Source organism: Pecten maximus, chromosome 19, assembly GCF_902652985.1.
Source record: "Pecten maximus chromosome 19, xPecMax1.1, whole genome shotgun sequence".
Taxonomy (NCBI): Eukaryota; Metazoa; Mollusca; class Bivalvia; order Pectinida; family Pectinidae; genus Pecten; species Pecten maximus.
In genome coordinates, this window is record NC_047033.1 from 22531949 (window position 1) to 22551387 (window position 19439).

Genomic DNA, 19439 nt, shown 5'->3' on the forward strand with positions numbered 1-19439 from the left:
AATCTCAGTTACCATCAAAATCGTCCGAAATCATTAATGACCTCCTAGAGGTGTCGCACGTCCTTTCACAGAACCAGTCTGCGTTTGCAATAAGCTTTTCTTCTCTTGATGACTCGGCATGCATGGCCTGGACAGGTTGGTCCAAAGATCAGTTCCTCGAAATCCACTCGCACTGTTCCCCATATCTTTCATCTGGTATATATACCAAGACTACACACAATGCTCTATTACTGTTCTGGGTAAAACTGAAAACCGACATTTCCTGGAGTCAGTGTTCTTCTCTTTTTGGAATTTCCAAGTCAAGTGTGTCCAAAACTTTCCACTCCATAGTACAGGCATTAGACACATCGATAGTCCCACAATTTCTAGGTCCGGATCACTTGACAAGAGAACAGTTGCTCAGGCACAATACTGTCTTTTCAGAAGCATTTTTTGGAGATAAAGCCACTGCCATATTAGATGGCACCTATATTTATATCCAGAAAAGCTCCAACCACAAGCTCCAGACAATGTCCTACTGTGGCCAGAAGAAGAGAAACTATCTCAAATTCATGAGCATCGCCTTACCAGATGGCTACATTCTGGACACAGTAGGACCATTCACTGGCAGCGAAAATGATGCTACAATTACAAAAAAAGTCATGGACAAGCTAGTTACTTGGCTACAACCAGATGACAATGTTGTCGTTGACCGAGGTTTTAGAGATGTCCTACCAGTTCTCGAAGCCTCTGGCCTCAATGCTAGCATGCTGTCATACCTGAAACCCGGTCAAAGTCAACAAGCAAATCTTGACAGAACTATCACCAAATCGAGGTGGATTGTGGAATAGGTCCAGATTAGACAGGGGTCAGTCAGTTTAACAAGAATTAATTTATAAACCAATGTTTAATCATTAGATGTTCATTTCTCTTGTAGATTTAGAAGATAAGGCTAACGAATGGTAACATTTCTGACCAACTATGGCAGAGAAAGGTGATCCGAAAGGCTGGGTGGAAGGCTTAGAAGGCAAGTATTAGGTTCACTTTTCATTTTACAGTCGATTACAATTAAGAAAAAAAAGTTTATAAGCTATGATCCTGTTGTTAAGATGTGAACTTCCTTTGTTTTCCAACAATAACAAAACAAATTAGAGCATTGTATATAAATCTGGCTTGTTGGTCTAGATGGAAGCACACAAGGTATCTGTTTGTGTGAGGAGACATGAGTAACTGGAAAAAAGTCACATGGTCGGGCAGATGAACCCTACCTATTCATGTCTGATTGGGGAAATGAACCCCATGTAGGTGAAAGTCAGGTGTGTTACTGCTATACCACCCGACCAGTCATACCTTTGTTACTATGTTTCCCAAATGTTTTTACTCATGTTTCCGATGATAATGATTATCTCAGATGGTCTGCAGGACAATTTCGTAAACAACTTCTTCCTTAACCACAAATTTGAGGCGAGCGTAATTGGAAAGAAAGCATCCCTAAGAGTTAGGTGAGGGTTTGGGCTTAAAGGGGACAATTTGGCTTTTGCAGAATTATGCACTGTGGGTCCAATAGAGGAAATATTGCAAAAAAAATTTGTCTGTTTTAATACATACACTAATTAAGGCTGTTTACATAAAAAATTGTCAAGATAATCAGTTCACAATGAGCTCAAAGGTCAAGGTCATTAGGCAAAAGATCAAGGTCAGATTTTGTAGCTGTTCACGGATGAATTTTTTGTTGCTTGGAATGAAACAAAGACTGCAATTCATCAAAGGTCACAGTTGAAGGCAGGGGTGGAAGGTCAACTTAATGAAATTGAGGCCTCTGAAATAAGATATTGTCTGATTGACCTGAAAATGATTTCATATTGGTTTTGGCGAATATCAAACACAATGGTTACACTTTCAAAAATCATGCTGCCATGGTAATTAAATGGAGGCCTCTGAGTGGTCAAAATTTGGATATTGTCTGATTTCCTTGAAATTTGTACATGGGATTCTGAATTATGACAAACACATTGGCACAATAGTTAAGAACTGTATTCTGATCATTTCAGCAATGGAAATTGTGCATGAAAATCATCCTGGTATTTTGGTTATGGGAGCTTATATTATAAGAATGAGAATAACTCTACTGTTATAGCATATTGAAATTTTCAGTGATATGTTTGGATTACACTGTCAAAAAACACAAAATCACAGTATAATTTATTACTGCAAACTTCAAAATACAGTTGGGTCATTCTTAACAATTCTTAATGTTTTCCCAAATGTATCATACTAAATCATTGCATGCATGTTTCTTGTTCCTTCAAGGTATCTTCTAACCATATATATTGTATATGTGCATGTGCTCATTTATTATTTATGTTGCTGCTTTGATGGTCTTTGCATATATAATTATAACACAATGGATTATGGCATCGGAAATTTTTCAACTTTATTGATAGACTTGCAAAAACAAAAGCAACCTTCATTTAATAATTAAGAATTGAATGCTGGTAGGAGGATGAGTGGTAATTATCAAAACATCCAGGAATATCAAATATTAAACTTATATCAGATGATGAAGTCAATGAAGGAAGCAAGAAGAGTTTTCGAGATGCTTCTAGAAGGGTTTTGCAGCAACAAAAAGCCTTGCAGGTTTATGACGATCACGGACCCATTGTTATGATGCCTCAGGAATCCAAGAAATGGTCCACTCTCATTGATGACACTATAGGTGAGGAATTCAAGATTTTAGGGCAAGCAAATATTTCAGAACACCCTTTAGATGAAAACAAATAGGTCCATAGTTACCACATCTTTTATTCAGGCTTGTTGGACCTAACAGATTCAGATTCTTTATCACTTTCTGAACACACTATGTGTGTTAAAATAGGTTAGAATCAGAATCATCATCATCAGAATCATCATCATCATCATCATCAGAATCATCATCAGAATCATCATCAGAATCATCATCATCATCATCAGAATCATCAGAATCATCAGAATCAGAATCATTTTTTCATAGGTTGATATAACCATGCAATGTCCGAAATTGAAATCCTTTATTATTTGTCTTGATGTTTTGGGAAGAGAGATAGCTTAGATGATATAAATTTTAATATCAGTATTACATAATGCTTGTTTAAATCAGGGAAACCATTTCATATTGATGGACTAACAGGTCCAATAGAATAAGAAATTAATGTAATCCTGAACCACACTTGCATTGATTATGTAACTCTTACGTGTACAACACAGCCAGGTACATTTACACTTGATTGAATTCACACTCACATTTGACTCTACTATGAGATATTGTGCTGCTCAATGTACATAAACTGAAGTTAATATCCAAATTTCCTTTCTCTTAATGCCATCAAATGCCACTTCTGTCTGAGCCTGAGTGTTTATTTCTGACCTGACCTACTGTCTGAAGAGTTTGACAATTGTACTTGTCACTACTTTGTCTTTGTCAAATTCACATTGTCAAAAATGTTATCAAGATCTTCTTAGCTAGATTTGGAATCCTAATAATAATAGGACATTATAATGTTGAAAATAGTGATGTTTGAACATTCGACAAATATTGAACATTAAAACTAATCATATGTATATAACTATCAGTAAACACATAATCACACCTGTTCTTTTCTACTTTTATCGTACAGGTAACTTTAAACAATGGTCATCTACTTTCATTGTCATGATATGTTGCATTTTTGTTTTCATTAGTTGGTGTGTCAGCTGGTAAGAAAGTTTTCAGTGTATATTAACTTAGACCACTGTCATCATATGGTGGTCTGATGTCACAACCACTGCCATCATATGATGGTCTGATGTCAACCACTGCCATCATATGGTGGTCTGATGTCAACCACTGCCATCATATGGTGGTCTGATGTCAACCACTGCCATCAAATGGTGGTCTGATGTCAACCACTGCCATCATATGGTGGTCTGATGTCACAACCACTGCCATCATATGGTGGTCTGATGTCACAAACACTACCATCATATGGTGGTCTGATGTCAACCACTGCCATCATATGGTGGTCTGATGTCACAACCACTGCCATCATATGGTGGTCTGATGTCACAACCAGTCATCATATGGTGGTCTGATGTCAACCACTGCCATCATATGGTGGTCTGATGTCACAACCACTGCCATCATATGGTGGTCTGATGTCAACCACTGCCATCATATGGTGGTCTGATGTCAACCACTGCCATCATATGGTGGTCTGATGTCAACCACTGCCATCATATGGTGGTCTGATGTCACAGCCACTGCCATCATATGGTGGTCTGATGTCAACCACTGCCATCATATGGTGGTCTGATGTCACAACTACTGCCATCATATGGTGGTCTGATGTCAACCACTGCCATCAAATGGTGGTCTGATGTCACAACCAGTCATCATATGGTGGTCTGATGTCAACCACTGTCATCATATGGTGGTCTGATGTCACAACTACTGTCATCATATGGTGGTCTGATGTCAACCACTGCCATCAAATGGTGGTCTGATGTCACAACCAGTCATCATATGGTGGTCTGATGTCAACCACTGTCATCAAATGGTGGTCTGATGTCACAACCAGTCATCATATGGTGGTCTGATGTCAACCACTGTCATCATATGGTGGTCTGATGTCACAACTACTGCCATCATATGGTGGTCTGATGTCACAACTACTACCATCATATCGTGGTCTGATGTCACAACCACTGCCATGAAATGGTGGTCTGATGTCACAACCACTGCCATGAAATGGTGGTCTGATGTCACAACCACTGCCATCCAATGGTGGTCTGATGTCAAATAGCCTTTCGTCTGTCAGTGTCTGTTGATCATTGGTTGTCTGTGCCAATGATTATTGCTATCTCTGTTCAGTATGCACTTGATATATATCTGAATTTTCAAATGTAGTTTTAGCCTGATTTGTAGCTATCATTTTGATTTTGATCCGAAGAAAATTCTTACAGTTACTTTTGGCTATTTGCTATAAGGTACTGGAGAAGACTTTCCCGAATATCACAGCTTAGGTTTCCATATTGGATTCTATATTTGAACATATTAGAATTTAAGATTGTTTGGAAATTATGAGATGGACATGTGACCATCTTTGATTATGACAGCTGAAGTTTGTTTTTGATAACTATTGAACATCCTGGAGGGATATTTCCCAAATTAACTAGTGTTTTACCAGTTATGCAGTAATTATGAATATGCAACTGATGAAAAGATAAATAGTTTCCATATTTAATGAAGATTGTTTTGCCTGCAGTAACCTTGATGAACAATACATATTACATGTTATGACTCAATGCAGCAGAAATGGAAAATGCTTAAAAAATCAAACTGCCCTAGAACTTTTATGAATGTCTTGAAAAGGTGGGCACCAAGATCTCTGGGATATTTTGTTATACATTCCATATATATTTCATCTTGTGGTAATCTCTGAGATCTGTCCGGGATTTATTCTTTTATACATCCCATATATATATATATATTCATCATTCTGCTTTTCCCTTCTGCTTTGATACTGATGAATGTGGAGATTCATTTTGTATTCACCTCCATTCTCACAAACATGCTAGAAGTCTAACAGTGATCATACTTAGTACACAGATGCATCTTAAAGGTGTGAAACCATTTCATCAAATCTTGGACAATTTGACTTATCACTACAGTTTCATTTTCTGTTTCACCAAGTTTGAAATTAAGCTTTGTATGGTTTTAGAGCTCACCTGACCAAAAGGGCCAATTGTCAGTTTATGCCATGGTGTGTTGTCCATGGTACATCCATCATCCATTTGGTGTCAACTTTTTTTCTTCTTTAATTGAGGCCTCAGATACCAAAAGGACTAGAATCAGGATGTTTGGCTGAGATAGAGCTCCACCATGTTTAAAAATAGAAAGGACCATATGATACAGTCAAGGTCACAGGGTTCAAATTTCAAACAATAACTCAAAAATCAAAAAGCTTAGAATCATAGAAATAGCAGGGGGCAGCAAGAGCTTGTGCCGAAGTTCAGAATCTATACTTAAATTAGGGCCTGCTCTAGGGGTTTGAAGAGCCTGTGTTGAGGCTCAGAATCTATACTTAAATTAAAGGCCTGCTCTAGGGGTTTGAAGAGCTTGTGCTGAGACTCAGAATCTATACTTAAATTAAAGTCTTTCTCTTGGGGTTTGAAGAGCCTGTGTTGAGGCTCAGAATCTATACTTAAATTAAAGTCTTTCTCTTGGGGTTGGAAGAGCCTGTGTTGAGGTTCAGAATCTATACTTAAATTAAAGTCTTTCTCTTGGGGTTGGAAGAGCCTGTGTTGAGGTTCAGAATCTATACTTAAATTAAAGGCCTGCTCTAGGGGTTGGAAGAGCCAGTACTGAGGCTCAGAATCTATGCTTAAGATTAAGACTTTCTCCCCAGGGGATTGAAGAGACTGTAGCAAGGCTCAGAATCCATGTATAAGACTTAGGCCTACTCCCCAAGGACTGGAAGATGGGGTCTCGATTTATCATTCACACTAATACAGAACACATCTTTTACTGCTTAAGTTTGATAAAAGTTTAGGACTTCCCATGTGAAGTGGGAAGTGGGTTGCTTTTTGTATCATCATTCAACTAATAACTAGAATTGTGACCGCCTCATTCACTTACCTGATAACTGTAGGATTTTTAACACCTCAATCATTCAACTAATAACTGTAGAATTGTGACCGCCTCAATCACTCAACTAATAACTGTAGAATTGTGACCGCCTCAATCACTCAACTAATAACTGTAGAATTGTGACCGCCTCAATCACTCGACTGATAACTGTAGAATTGTGACCGCCTCAATCACTCGACTGATAACTGTAGAATTGTGACCGCCTCAATCACTCGACTGATAACTGTAGAATTGTGACCGCCTCAATCACTCGACTGATAACTGTAGAATTGTGACCGCCTCAATCACTCAACTGATAACTGTAGAATTGTGACCGCCTCAATCACTCCACTGATAACTGTAGAATTGTGACCGCCTCAATCACTCGACTGATAACTGTAGAATTGTGACCGCCTCAATCACTCAACTAATAACTGTAGAATTGTGACCGCCTCAATCACTCAACTGATAACTGTAGAATTGTGACCGCCTCAATCACTCAACTAATAACTGTAGAATTGTGACCGCCTCAATCACTCAACTGATAACTGTAGAATTGTGACCGCCTCAATCACTCAACTGATGACTGTAGAATTGTGACCGCCTCAATCACTCAACTGATAACTGTATAATTGTGACCGCCTCAATCACTCAACTGATGACTGTATAATTGTGACCGCCTCAATCACTCAACTGATAACTGTAGAATTGTGACCGCCTCAATCACTCAACTGATAACTGTAGAATTGTGACCGCCTCAATCACTCAACTGATAACTGTAGAATTGTGACCGCCTCAATCACTCAACTGATGACTGTAGAATTGTGACCGCCTCAATCACTCAACTAATAACTGTATAATTGTGACCGCCTCAATCACTCAACTGATAACTGTATAATTGTGACCGCCTCAATCACTCAACTGATGACTGTAGAATTGTGACCGCCTCAATCACTCCACTGATGACTGTATAATTGTGACCGCCTCAATCACTCAACTGATAACTGTATAATTGTGACCGCCTCAATCACTCAACTGATAACTGTAGAATTGTGACCGCCTCAATCACTCAACTAATAACTGTAGAATTGTGACCGCCTCAATCACTCAACTGATGACTGTAGAATTGTGACCGCCTCAATCACTCAACTGATAACTGTAGAATTGTGACCGCCTCAATCACTCAACTGATGACTGTAGAATTGTGACCGCCTCAATCACTCAACTGATAACTGTAGAATTGTGACCGCCTCAATCACTCAACTGATAACTGTAGAATTGTGACCCGCCTCAATCACTCCACTGATGACTGTAGAATTGTGACCGCCTCAATCACTCAACTAATAACTGCAGAATTGTGACCGCCTCAATCACTCAACTGATAACTGTAGAATTGTGACCGCCTCAATCACTCCACTGATAACTGTAGAATTGTGACCGCCTCAATCACTCCACTGATAACTGTAGAATTGTGACCGCCTCAATCACTCAACTAATAACTGTAGAATTGTGACCACCTCAATCACTCAACTGATAACTGTAGAATTGGGACCGCCTCAATCACTCGACTAATAACTGTAGAATTGTGACCGCCTCAATCACTCCACTGATGACTGTAGAATTGTGGCCGCCTCAATCACTCAACTGATAACTGTAGAATTGTGACCGCCTCAATCACTCAACTAATAACTGTAGAATTGTGACCGCCTCAATCACTCAACTGATGACTGTAGAATTGTGACCGCCTCAATCACTCAACTGATGACTGTAGAATTGTGACCGCCTCAATCACTCAACTGATGACTGTAGAATTGTGACCGCCTCAATCACTCAACTGATGACTGTAGAATTGTGACCGCCTCAATCACTCAACTGATAACTGTAGAATTGTGACCGCCTCAATCACTCCACTGATGACTGTAGAATTGTGACCGCCTCAATCACTCAACTAATAACTGCAGAATTGTGACCGCCTCAATCACTCAACTGATAACTGTAGAATTGTGACCGCCTCAATCACTCCACTGATAACTGTAGAATTGTGACCGCCTCAATCACTCCACTGATAACTGTAGAATTGTGACCGCCTCAATCACTCAACTAATAACTGTAGAATTGTGACCACCTCAATCACTCAACTGATAACTGTAGAATTGGGACCGCCTCAATCACTCGACTAATAACTGTAGAATTGTGACCGCCTCAATCACTCCACTGATGACTGTAGAATTGTGACCGCCTCAATCACTCAATAACTGTAGAATTGTGACCGCCTCAATCACTCAACTGATAACTGTAGAATTGTGACCGCCTCAATAACTCAACTAATAACTGTAGAATTGTGACCGCTTCCTCCTATTTATCTGCAGGTGTGGGTTTTGCTTCTCATATACCCTGCATAATAAAAAGGGATTTTGATAAAATTTGGTATATATATGTATGTTCACTATGGAACACTCTACTGTTCACTTTTGCGACTTCAGTTTTACTTTTTGAGAAAACGGCTGCCATCTGCTAGCTTCTGATTGGTCAGAATTTACATATTGTTCGATTTCAACGAAAATAATGGTTTATAGGGGTATTAGGGGACTGTGAATTCATCTGCCTAGACTTTGTTGTCATAGTAACCACAGGGAGGCTTCTGATTAGTTGAAATTTAAGTATTGTCCAATTTTGATGAAAGTTTGTATATTGGGGTATTAGAGAACTGGGAATTTAACTGTATGGGTTTGGCTGCCATAGTAACTACATGCATGCTTCTTATTGGTCAAAATTTTAATAATGTTTAATTTCTTTGAAAATTATTTTATAGAGGTCAACCACATGGGTTTCGTTATCAAAGAGACGAAAATGAGAAAAGTATTTTTTGAGCACTTAACCATAATTACTGAAATATTTTGAGAATTTCCTTTATTTTGTTGCATAAAATGTATGTACAGCACAATTGACTTAGTGCCGAAAATGTTTTGGACACATTTAGATATTTACTTTGATTTAAGAACAATAAATGTTAATTCTGACTAAGAGAAATATCAACATTAATTCATTTTCTGATGTATGCAATGCATTATTATACACTGTAATATTGTTCGGATGTCTTTGATAAAGACAAATATCTCATTCACTAGCTGGATACAGAACTAGACTGATTTATGTGTAGGATATGTTTATGGTTAGCTATATTGACAGACTTAATTGGTAATGATATATAATCAATGGAAAAAAAATATATAAAATCAGTTAATCACTTCTAAGTAGAGTTTGAATCACTACCATTATGCATTTTATAACCTTCATTAGATTTTAGTCTTAATTTCAATTATCGCTGAACTGAAGAAAACAATTAAGTTGATTTTAAAGAAGAATCACAATTAGTGTAAGAATGAATTTGATTTAGAAATTTCAAGTTTTACTTTTAGATATATTGCATGGCAGATATTATTTATAAGCAATAACTTTCTATTGTGAACCAACTGTATCATTTTAGTTAAGTTAAGCACCTTTAATGCATTAAACCTTTGCTTAATGTTTGCATGAAATGCTTTTGTCATGATGCTTATTGCAGCCTCTGTTAAACGCATGAAGAGATCTGTTACTCCAGAGAGGGAGGAAAGACAGAGGAGGGCACGATCTATACCAACTGCTTTCAGTCAGGAAACTTTACAGAGAGGTTAATAGCTTCCAATTTAGAGCATTACAACACATCACTAGATGTCTCAAATCTTTACCTTCCTGTAGTACTGGCTGGGTCAAATTTTACCTTACTGTAGTACTGGCTGGGTCAAATTTTACCTGACTGTAGTACTGGTTGGTCAAATTATACCTTACTGTAGTACTGGTTGGTCAAATTTTACCTTACTGTAGTACTAGATGTCTCAACTCTTTACCTTACTGTAGTACTGGCTGGGTCAAATTTTACCTTACTGTAGTACTGGCTGGGTCAAATTTTACCTTACTGTAGTACTGGTTGGTCAAATTTTACCTTACTGTAGTACCGGCTGGGTCAAATTTTACCTTACTGTAGTACTGGCTGGGTCCAATTTTACCTTACTGTAGTACTGGCTGGGTCAAATTTTACCTTACATTATTGACCACCATAGGTCAAATCTTTCTCCATAACACTGGCAGGTCAAATTTTACCTGACATACAATGTATAAGACTTTGTCAAATTTTACCTTGAAACACTGGTCTAATTTTTACTACATTTTCCTGTATATTATATAAACTGGTAAAAATCTAACTTACAGCATTGGCAGGGTCAACTTTTACTGCACAACATTTAGAATTTTGACTGTTGAAGTTTGTTATCCCCACTTCTCAGAGAGTTCCTCATGAATCATTGTCAGATTTATTATGTAGAGATCCAATGAAGCTCTTGGATATCTTGTTTCCTTTTACAGCACTGGCTTGATCAAATTTTACATCAAATTTTACATGACAACACTGGTAGCGTGAAATTTTACTTAAAGCACTGGCTCGGTCTTTCTCAGGTATTTTGTTCCAGGGATAAAATGTGGGTCAAGATCTAACTTTCAAACACAAATTCAACAATTTTATAATTGAAATCTTGAAAGGTTGTGCTGTCTATCGAAAGAGCTGATTGATAAGTTGTGAGCCTCATATTGAAGGATTTGAATTTTGCCGGACATATTGTATTATTTTTCAACATAATCCCCTTCAGTATCTATACACTTTTGCCAGTGGTGTTTAAGGGCCTCAATGCCACATTTATAGAACTCCTTTTCTTGGCTGCTCAGAAAGTCATCCACTGCATGTTAGGGTTAGGGTGACTGAAATAGCTGTTTTCAGTTTTGGAAATAGATGAAAGTCTGATGGTGCAAGATCCGGTGAATAAGGCGGATACTCAATCAATTTAAAGCCACAAGAGTGAATGGCAGCCATGGTAATGGCACAGCACCCCCTTTCATCAGTCTGTCTTTCCTTCATCCGTCAACATTTCCTTTAGATGCCTATACCAGTCCTGAATGCTTAAGTGGATTTTGATGAAATTCTGTATGGAGAATTATTGGGCTAAGGAGATCTGATGTTGTATAAATGGAAGGTAGTGCTCCCTTGGGACTGGAGGGGCTGGGCCCAATAAGGGACATTGAGCTAAATCCTTTCAACTGCTACTTCTCCTGAATGACTGCATGCATAAACAAAGAGTGTGGCTCCCTTGGGGCTGGAGGGGTGGGGCAAGTAAGGAAATTTGAGGTAAATTGTTTCAATCACTTCTTGTCCTGAATGACTAGATGAATTTTGATAAAATTTGGTCTTGAGCATCAAAGGCAAAGGAAATTCAATATCGTGTTAACAAAGGATGTGCCTCCCCTAGGGCCAGAGGTGCGGGGCCCAATAGGGAAAAATGAGGTAAATTCTTTAAATTGCTACTAGTCCTGAAGAACTGAATGGATTTTGGTGAAATTTGGTCTGGAGTTAATTGGGCAAAGGTGATACAATGTTGAGTAGAGCTTGAGGGTTTTTAAAATATTTTGCAATATGAGTTTAATGAGAATATTTTGCCATGACTACTGAAATATCCAAGTGAAGAATTCAGGTCCTCTGGGCCTGTTTGGTAGATGACAGACCGTGATGCTTCAAGTTGTATGGTAGCAGGAATTGGAAGGTCAGATTGCATGCTATTGAATTCCCGTATCAAAGGTTAAGTAATTTGATAAGTAGGAGGATCTTTATCTGTTTCTAGATCATGACCTATGATCAATGTCATTCATCTAACGTTTTTAGTTCTCAGCAATTTTGATCATGCTTTAACAAATCCCGATACCTTTTTGGTTAAGTTGAATGGTACTAAAATTAAGGTTATTTTATTAGTTACTTTCAGTTACATTGCTCTAGAATTTTGATTTCTTCCTGGATTTTGTTACAACTTTACACTTAGTGACCCTATTAAACATTACAATTTTCCAACTGAATAATTGACAAAGATCTTTCTGCATGAATTTTTATCAAATTTTTCATTCCTGCAGCTTAATATCAAAATGGATTTTGGTAAGATTTGTTTAAAGAAAGTTAAGTGTGAGAATACTTAAATGAAACCCACTTATTTGAAGCTGTCCTAAGGAACATTGAAATTATTGAGAAATGCATCACCAGTATTAGGAGAGGATTTTAATTAAAAGATTTGAGAAGAGATAGAAGGTCAAAGGTCATGATCAAATTTCTGGTATGGGTTGAACAATTGATAAATTCAGCCAGACATTTAAATTCTTATTTGTTACTCTGATGACTTTTCCTATCAGTGATATTTTTGTACTTCAGCTTTTCCATCTAGAGACCCTGAGAGAGAAGAAAGTCCATCCTCATCTGAGGACCTCTCTGAACAAGAAAACTCCCCTCTACCTGAAGGCCTATATGAAGAAGAACATATACCTCCGCCAGACATAAGTCACCCAGATACCCTTCCTGATTATGATTTGCCTATGTCTCCACCACCAGCTTATGTGGAAATAGAAAATAAAGCACAGCTTGCCACAGGATATCGACCAATATTTGACCCAAAACATCGGCCCCAGAGGAAACAATTATATCAGGAATCTGTTGTGCCGAAGGAGGAGGTGGAACTGGTGAGTACGATCTTCAAATCAATGTATCTATCGCCCTGAATCTGTGGTCCTTTGTTTGTCTTTTGTCTATCGTCTGTCGTCTGTTTATAAAAAACCCTTGTTGTTGCTATTTCTTAGAAAGTGCTGGAATGATGTTGCTCAAACTTTCACTGTGATCTGGAAACAAAATTGCTAACAGGCGGGCATCTTGGATTTGCATTCCACTACTGTTTCCATTGTAACCAATTTAATGATTAAATTATATTTTTCAGAAAATTATCTATTTATAGTGTGAATATTGATTTGAATTTGATACCCTATGGTTCTGATACAGTTAGTCAGATAATATACACTTGACAGTTCAAGGTTATATAAAGAGTATACTAACCATTTTTAGCAAGCCATTATTTTATTTCTTATGTTTTGTATGATATTTACTGTAATAGGTTATCCATATTCATCAAACTTATCTATACATGGATGGATGTTACATTAGTATTTGATGTAAAATTTAAATTGTAGATGTTATGGCATATGTAGTTATGTACTGTCACCTATACACACGACTTCATAGATCTGATATACTTTAGAAATGTATTGAAAATGTACATGTATACTTGATAGCCCAAGACTATAGATACCATTGTATAAATCTTTATGGAAGTGGTTGCTTATAATTTCTCACAACTTGTGTCCAATTCCTTTTAAACATTTTCAGATAGAATATATTTAACCTAAACTAAACTATTGGAGATATTTTTCTCAAAACTTCAAATGTAGGTTCCCCTTCATCTCTAGTTGTGCCCATTAAGGCATTTGATTTTGAATGTGATCCAGAAATGGCAGAGGGGCTGGGCCCAAAAATGGGATCTTTTTGAAATTTTGCTTTAAAACCCTACTTCTTCTTAACCCTTGGTTGGATTACAGCCAAATTTGGTTTGAACATCATTGGATGATGGCAATCATAATTTATATAAATGAGTTAGGTCGGACCCCTTGGGCCCTAGTGGCGGGGCCCGAAAAGGGGAATTTTGCTGAATTTTTGCTTTAAAACCCTACTTCTCCTTAATTCCTTAATTGATTACAACCATATTTACCTATGAAACATCATTGGGGAAGGGCAATGATAATTTATATAAATGATGCTGCTCCAATCCAGAGGGAGAAAAAATGGGAATTAGCTAAAATTTTGCTTTAAAATGTTACTTCTCCTTAATGCCTTCATGGACTACACCCAGATTTAGTGGGAAACATTATAAGGGGAGGTCAATCGTAATCTATATAAATGAGGCTAGTCCAACACCTGGGGACGGAGGGGTAAGGCCCAAAAACAGTAACCTGGCTGAAATTTAGCTTTTAGATGCTACTGTTCTTTCAAGCCAAAATGGATCAAAACCAAATTTGATCTGAAGCATTACTGGCTGTGAACAGACAATTTATGGTAAGGATGCTGGTTTGAGCCATTCTGATTGAGGGTGTGTGTCCCTGTTGCACTAGGTCAAAAGTAAAGGTCATATGTTGTATCTTTTTACTGTCTTATTATTTTTAGCTCATCTAAAGGGCTGGTGAGCTAATGCCATGGCCCTGGCGTCCGTTGTCTGTCAACATTTCTTTTAAATAGCTACTAGTCATAAAGTACCAAATAGATTTTAAACAAATTTGGTCAGAAACATCCTTGGGGGAAGGGCAACAGATTTTGCATAAATGGTGACACTGGGGCAAGAGGGGTAGGCCCAATAAGGGAAATATGGTAAGTCATTTATTTGCCACTTGTCACAAAGTACTGAACGGATTTAAACCAAATTTAGTCAGAAACATTCTTGGTAGACAGGCAACATATGACTCTGACCCAACTGGGGCCAGAGGAGTAGGGCCCAATAAGGGAAATAGATGCAAATCCTTAACATCAAAGCAAATCAAGACCCAAATAAGGTAGAATCAAATACTCTTCATAGATGGAAGGGTCTGATACAACAATCCCCTGAATAAGGATTTCAAATCACTGAACAAACAGATAGCACCTGATTATGAAGTATAATAAATCAGGCATTTGACTATTTCAGATACTTGTTGCCCCTGTTGATTCAAGGGTAAGGCCAATGTTAACAGTATATGTGTGTGTTTTTGTGCCAGCACTGAACTCAATATCATTATAACATTGGGGATTTTAGCTCACATGATTCAAAGGGCCAGTACTAAAATACCATGACGTAGTGTCCGTCGCCGTTCATTGTCCATCAATATTTACTACTAGTCCTGAACACCTGAAAAGATTTTGATATTTAGTGTGGCACATTATTGGGCATTAAAGATCATATGTTGTACAATTGTGGAATCACACAAGATTTCATGATATATATTTCATCCCAGAAAATACCAAATATTTTCTACTGATTTGACTGTGGAGAATTTCTCTTTAGCTCAATTAGAGACTTTCTTAAACAGAGGTTCTTGATTCAAGCCCTGGCAGAAGTATTGAAGGCTGAATAACCTGTTTTATTGGCCCCCTTGTAGGAACATTGAACATTATGTTCCCTGTTAGTTCTAAATAGTGAAATTGTTTCAGTAAAAAACATACATTTAATTTGTCCTGAACAAGTTCCTCATGTATTTGTGCTCATCACTGTGATATTTTTATAGCCCCACCCACTTAGTAATGGGGGTGTGGTTGGTTATAATAATTTCTACCACAATACCCTGTGTTATTCAACTCTCAGACCATCACTTAATCATTACAGCTGTTGATTAACAATCTGTTTATACCACTCGTGGTATAAACTCTGTACGCATTTTGATTGGCTAACACGGTGAACTTTGACCCAAGCTGCAATTGTTATTGACATCATCAATAATCTAATGACATCACATCACCGGGTGCCGGACGTCACCGGTACACTTTATTTGCATACGCGAAATTATATTTGGCCACGTTTCCCTTTGATTCAAGCCGATATTATTGTGGTAGAAACAGGTCACACAACTCGAAAATGTTGGATATGGAATTTATTTCACACTCGTAAGTTATTTTTTAAAAGTTGCAAAAAACACTCGCTAAAGCTCGTGTCTTTTGTAACTTTTAAAAAATAACTTACTCGTGTGAAATAAATTCCATATCCAACAACCACACGTTGTGTAACCTCTATATATACTTTGAGCATTTGTGTAAAGCTTGTGTACAAGATATATATATGTAACCTGTGACAAATTTACCCTATGTATCGTAAATTGGGGTGTATTGGCTGTGTATATATATTTTTTTTTTTTTTGCATTCTGGCATAAAAGCACCAAAATTTAACACACAAAATTTGAATGTCGTTAATGTCGAATATTTTGAATGCTCTGTTTTCCAGCTAGGTAGTTAGTTAATGCCACTTTAACACAAAGAGTTTGTGTCAAGGTGTATTTATATCTAATTTGCACAAAATCTGTTGTTTGTCACTCTCCAATAAATGTATAATTCCTAAAATTTGAGTTGATAATGTTTGTACACTGATGTGCTTGCAAACTTTCGTTTGGAATGATGTTTGTGTAAACATGCATGAGTTCTGCTCATACTGTAGCTCGGGTAATTATTAAGTTCACATGGTTTTGATTGATTCTTTGCTCGAATTTAATCTGCCAAAAGATTTTGTATATGGAAAGCTTAATTGTGGAATGTGAATTGTGACCAAAGAAAAATGTGAAGATCAAATAATGCTTATTAAGATATGTCTTTCATGAAAGATTTAAAAGAAATGCCATTATGATACCTGTCAATAGGTATATTTGTAAAACAATAGTCCATTTTACATTAGATAATTAACAGTACCATTTATTTCCTTTGCTTAAATTAGATATAATTCATAAGTAGAAGATAATTTATATTTACAATTTACAAAACATTTTCTGAATCCTTGCATTTTTTATTGAAATGTTTCAAATTGGTACTGTGAATCTAGATTAATAATACTGTTTTCCTGCTCAGCAGTTTAAGGGGCATTCTGCAGCATTTTAACTGACAAATTGAATGGAATGAAAATGAAGTCTTAAATGATGTTAGAACAGAACAAGAAAGGAATGAACTCGGCATAAACGAAATGGAATGCAATATATTTCTGATATTAAGAACAAAAAAGAATGAAATCATGCATACTGAAACAGAATAGAACAAAATTTTTGGAATGAAACCAAGAAAGTAATCAACAAAAACAAACAAAACTGAACAATCTTATTTGGTCTAATTCATCGAGGTGGAAGCGATTATATAGTGAACAGTATATGTAATGAGGAAGTATTAGAGATCAATTTACACAGTATATTGAAGATTGAGTTGAATATTCATGTAGGCTACCTGTCATTTCTTATACTTTGTACATGTACACAAGTTAGTAAAACTACATTATTTAATTTCATGGTCTCATTTAAATCACTGATATCTCGATGTTATGTAGGACTTCAAGAAGGTTGGAGTAAATATCAAGAAAAAACAGGAATAAAGATAAAAATCTTCTCAAATCCCAGATCACTTTAAGGATGTTTAGCCCCCTCAATCAGTTGATCACTTCAAAGGATATCATTAGTGATATAGGGGTCAAGCCCCGAGAGACAACTTCTCCAAATATGCACCTTGTTTTTCTATGTGAATGTGGTCAAAAATATTTGTCACATGGAAGATAAAAAATCAAATTGATAACTTGGGAGTTGAGTATAGTAACTTGGGAGTGGAGTATAGTAACTTGGGAGTGGAGTATAGTAACTTTGGAGTGGAGTATAGTAACTTTGGAGTGGAGTATAGTAACTTGGGAGTGGAATATAGTAACTTGGGAGTGGAGTATAGTAACTTGGGAGTGGAGTATAGTAACTTGGGAGTGGAGAATAGTAACTTGGGAGTGGAGTATAGTAACTTGAGAGTGGAATATAGTAACTTGGGAGTGGAGTATAGTAACTTTGGAGTGGAGAATAGTAACTTTGGAGTGGAGTATAGAGACTAAGGAATGGAGTATAGTGACTTGGGAGCGGAGAATAGTAACTTGAGAGTGGAGTATAGTAACTTGGGAGTGGAGTATAGTAACTTGGGAGTGGAGTATAGTAACTTGGGAGTGGAGAATAGTAACTTGGGAGTGGAGTATAGTGACTTGGGAGTGGAGTATAGTAACTTGGGAGTGGGGTATAGTAACTTGGGAGTGGGGTATAGTAACTTGGGAGTGGGGTATAGTGACTTGGGAGTGGAATATAGTAATTTGGGAGTGGAGTATAGTAACTTGGGAGTGGGTATAGTAACTTGGGAGTGGGGTATAGTAACTTGGGAGTGGGGTATAGTAACTTGGGAGTGGGGTATAGTAACTTGGGAGTGGGGTATAGTAACTTGGGAGTGGAATATAGTAACTTGGGAGTGGAGTATAGTAACTTGAGAGTGGAGTATAGTAACTTGGGAGTGGAGTATAGTAACTTGGGAGTGGAGTATAGTAACTTTGGAGTGGAATATAGTAACTTTGGAGTGGAGTATAGAGACTAAGGAATGGAGTATAGTAACTTGGGAGTGGAGTATAGTAACTTTGGAGTGGAGAATAGTAACTTGGGAGTGGAGTATAGTAACTTGGGAGTGGAGTATAGTAACTTGGGAGTAGTAACTTGGGAGTGGAGTATAGTAACTTGGGAGTGGAGTATAGTAACTTGGGAGTGGAGTATAGTAACTTGGGAGTGGAGTATAGTAACTTGGGAGTGGAGTATAGTAACTTGGGAGTGGAGTATAGTAACTTTGGAGTGGAGTATAGTAACTTGGGAGTGGAGTATAGTGACTAAGGAATGGAGTATAGTAACTTGGGAGTGGAGTATAGTGACTTGGGAGTGGAGTATAGTAACTTGGGAGTGGAATATAGTAACTTTGGAGTGGAGTATAGTAACTTTGGAGTGGAGTATAGTGACTAAGGAATGGAGTATAGTAACTTGGGAGTGGAGTATAGTAACTTGGGAGTGGAGTATAGTAACTTGGGAGTGGAGTATAGTCACTTGGGAGTGGGATATAGTGACTTGGGAGTGGAGTATAGTCACTTGAAAGTGGGGTATAGTGACTTGGGAGTGGAGTATAGTAACTTGGGAGTTGGGTATAGTAACTTGGGAGTGGGGTATAGTGACTTGGGAGTGGAGTATAGTAACTTTGGAGTGGAGTATAGTAACTTGGGAGTGGAGTATAGTAACTTGGGAGTGGAGTATAGTAACTTTGGAGTGGAGTATAGTAACTTTGGAGTGGAGTATAGTGACTAAGGAATGGAG

At 37.4% G+C, this 19439-nt stretch overlaps 1 protein-coding gene across 7 annotated transcripts in view; it reads left to right on the plus strand.

Annotated features, from left to right (window-relative positions):
- Window positions 1-19439, plus strand: part of LOC117318010 — a 58390-nt gene that overhangs the window by 4126 nt on the left and 34825 nt on the right. For 3 of the 7 annotated variants that reach the window (XR_004530288.1, XR_004530289.1, XM_033872981.1), the window contains exons 2-7: window positions 917-1006; window positions 2537-2695; window positions 3697-3711; window positions 10188-10292; window positions 12903-13207; window positions 15250-15276. Coding sequence is in view for 5 of the 7 variants with exons in the window: in XM_033872981.1 (XP_033728872.1) it covers window positions 961-1006; window positions 2537-2695; window positions 3697-3711; window positions 10188-10292; window positions 12903-13207; window positions 15250-15276 (657 nt within the window). In the remaining 2 variants the exon portion in view is untranslated. The remainder of the gene's footprint in view (window positions 1-916; window positions 1007-2536; window positions 2696-3696; window positions 3712-10187; window positions 10293-12902; window positions 13208-15249; window positions 15277-19439) is intronic. The other 4 variants (XM_033872983.1, XM_033872982.1, XM_033872984.1 and 1 more) reach the window with 4 other exon arrangements.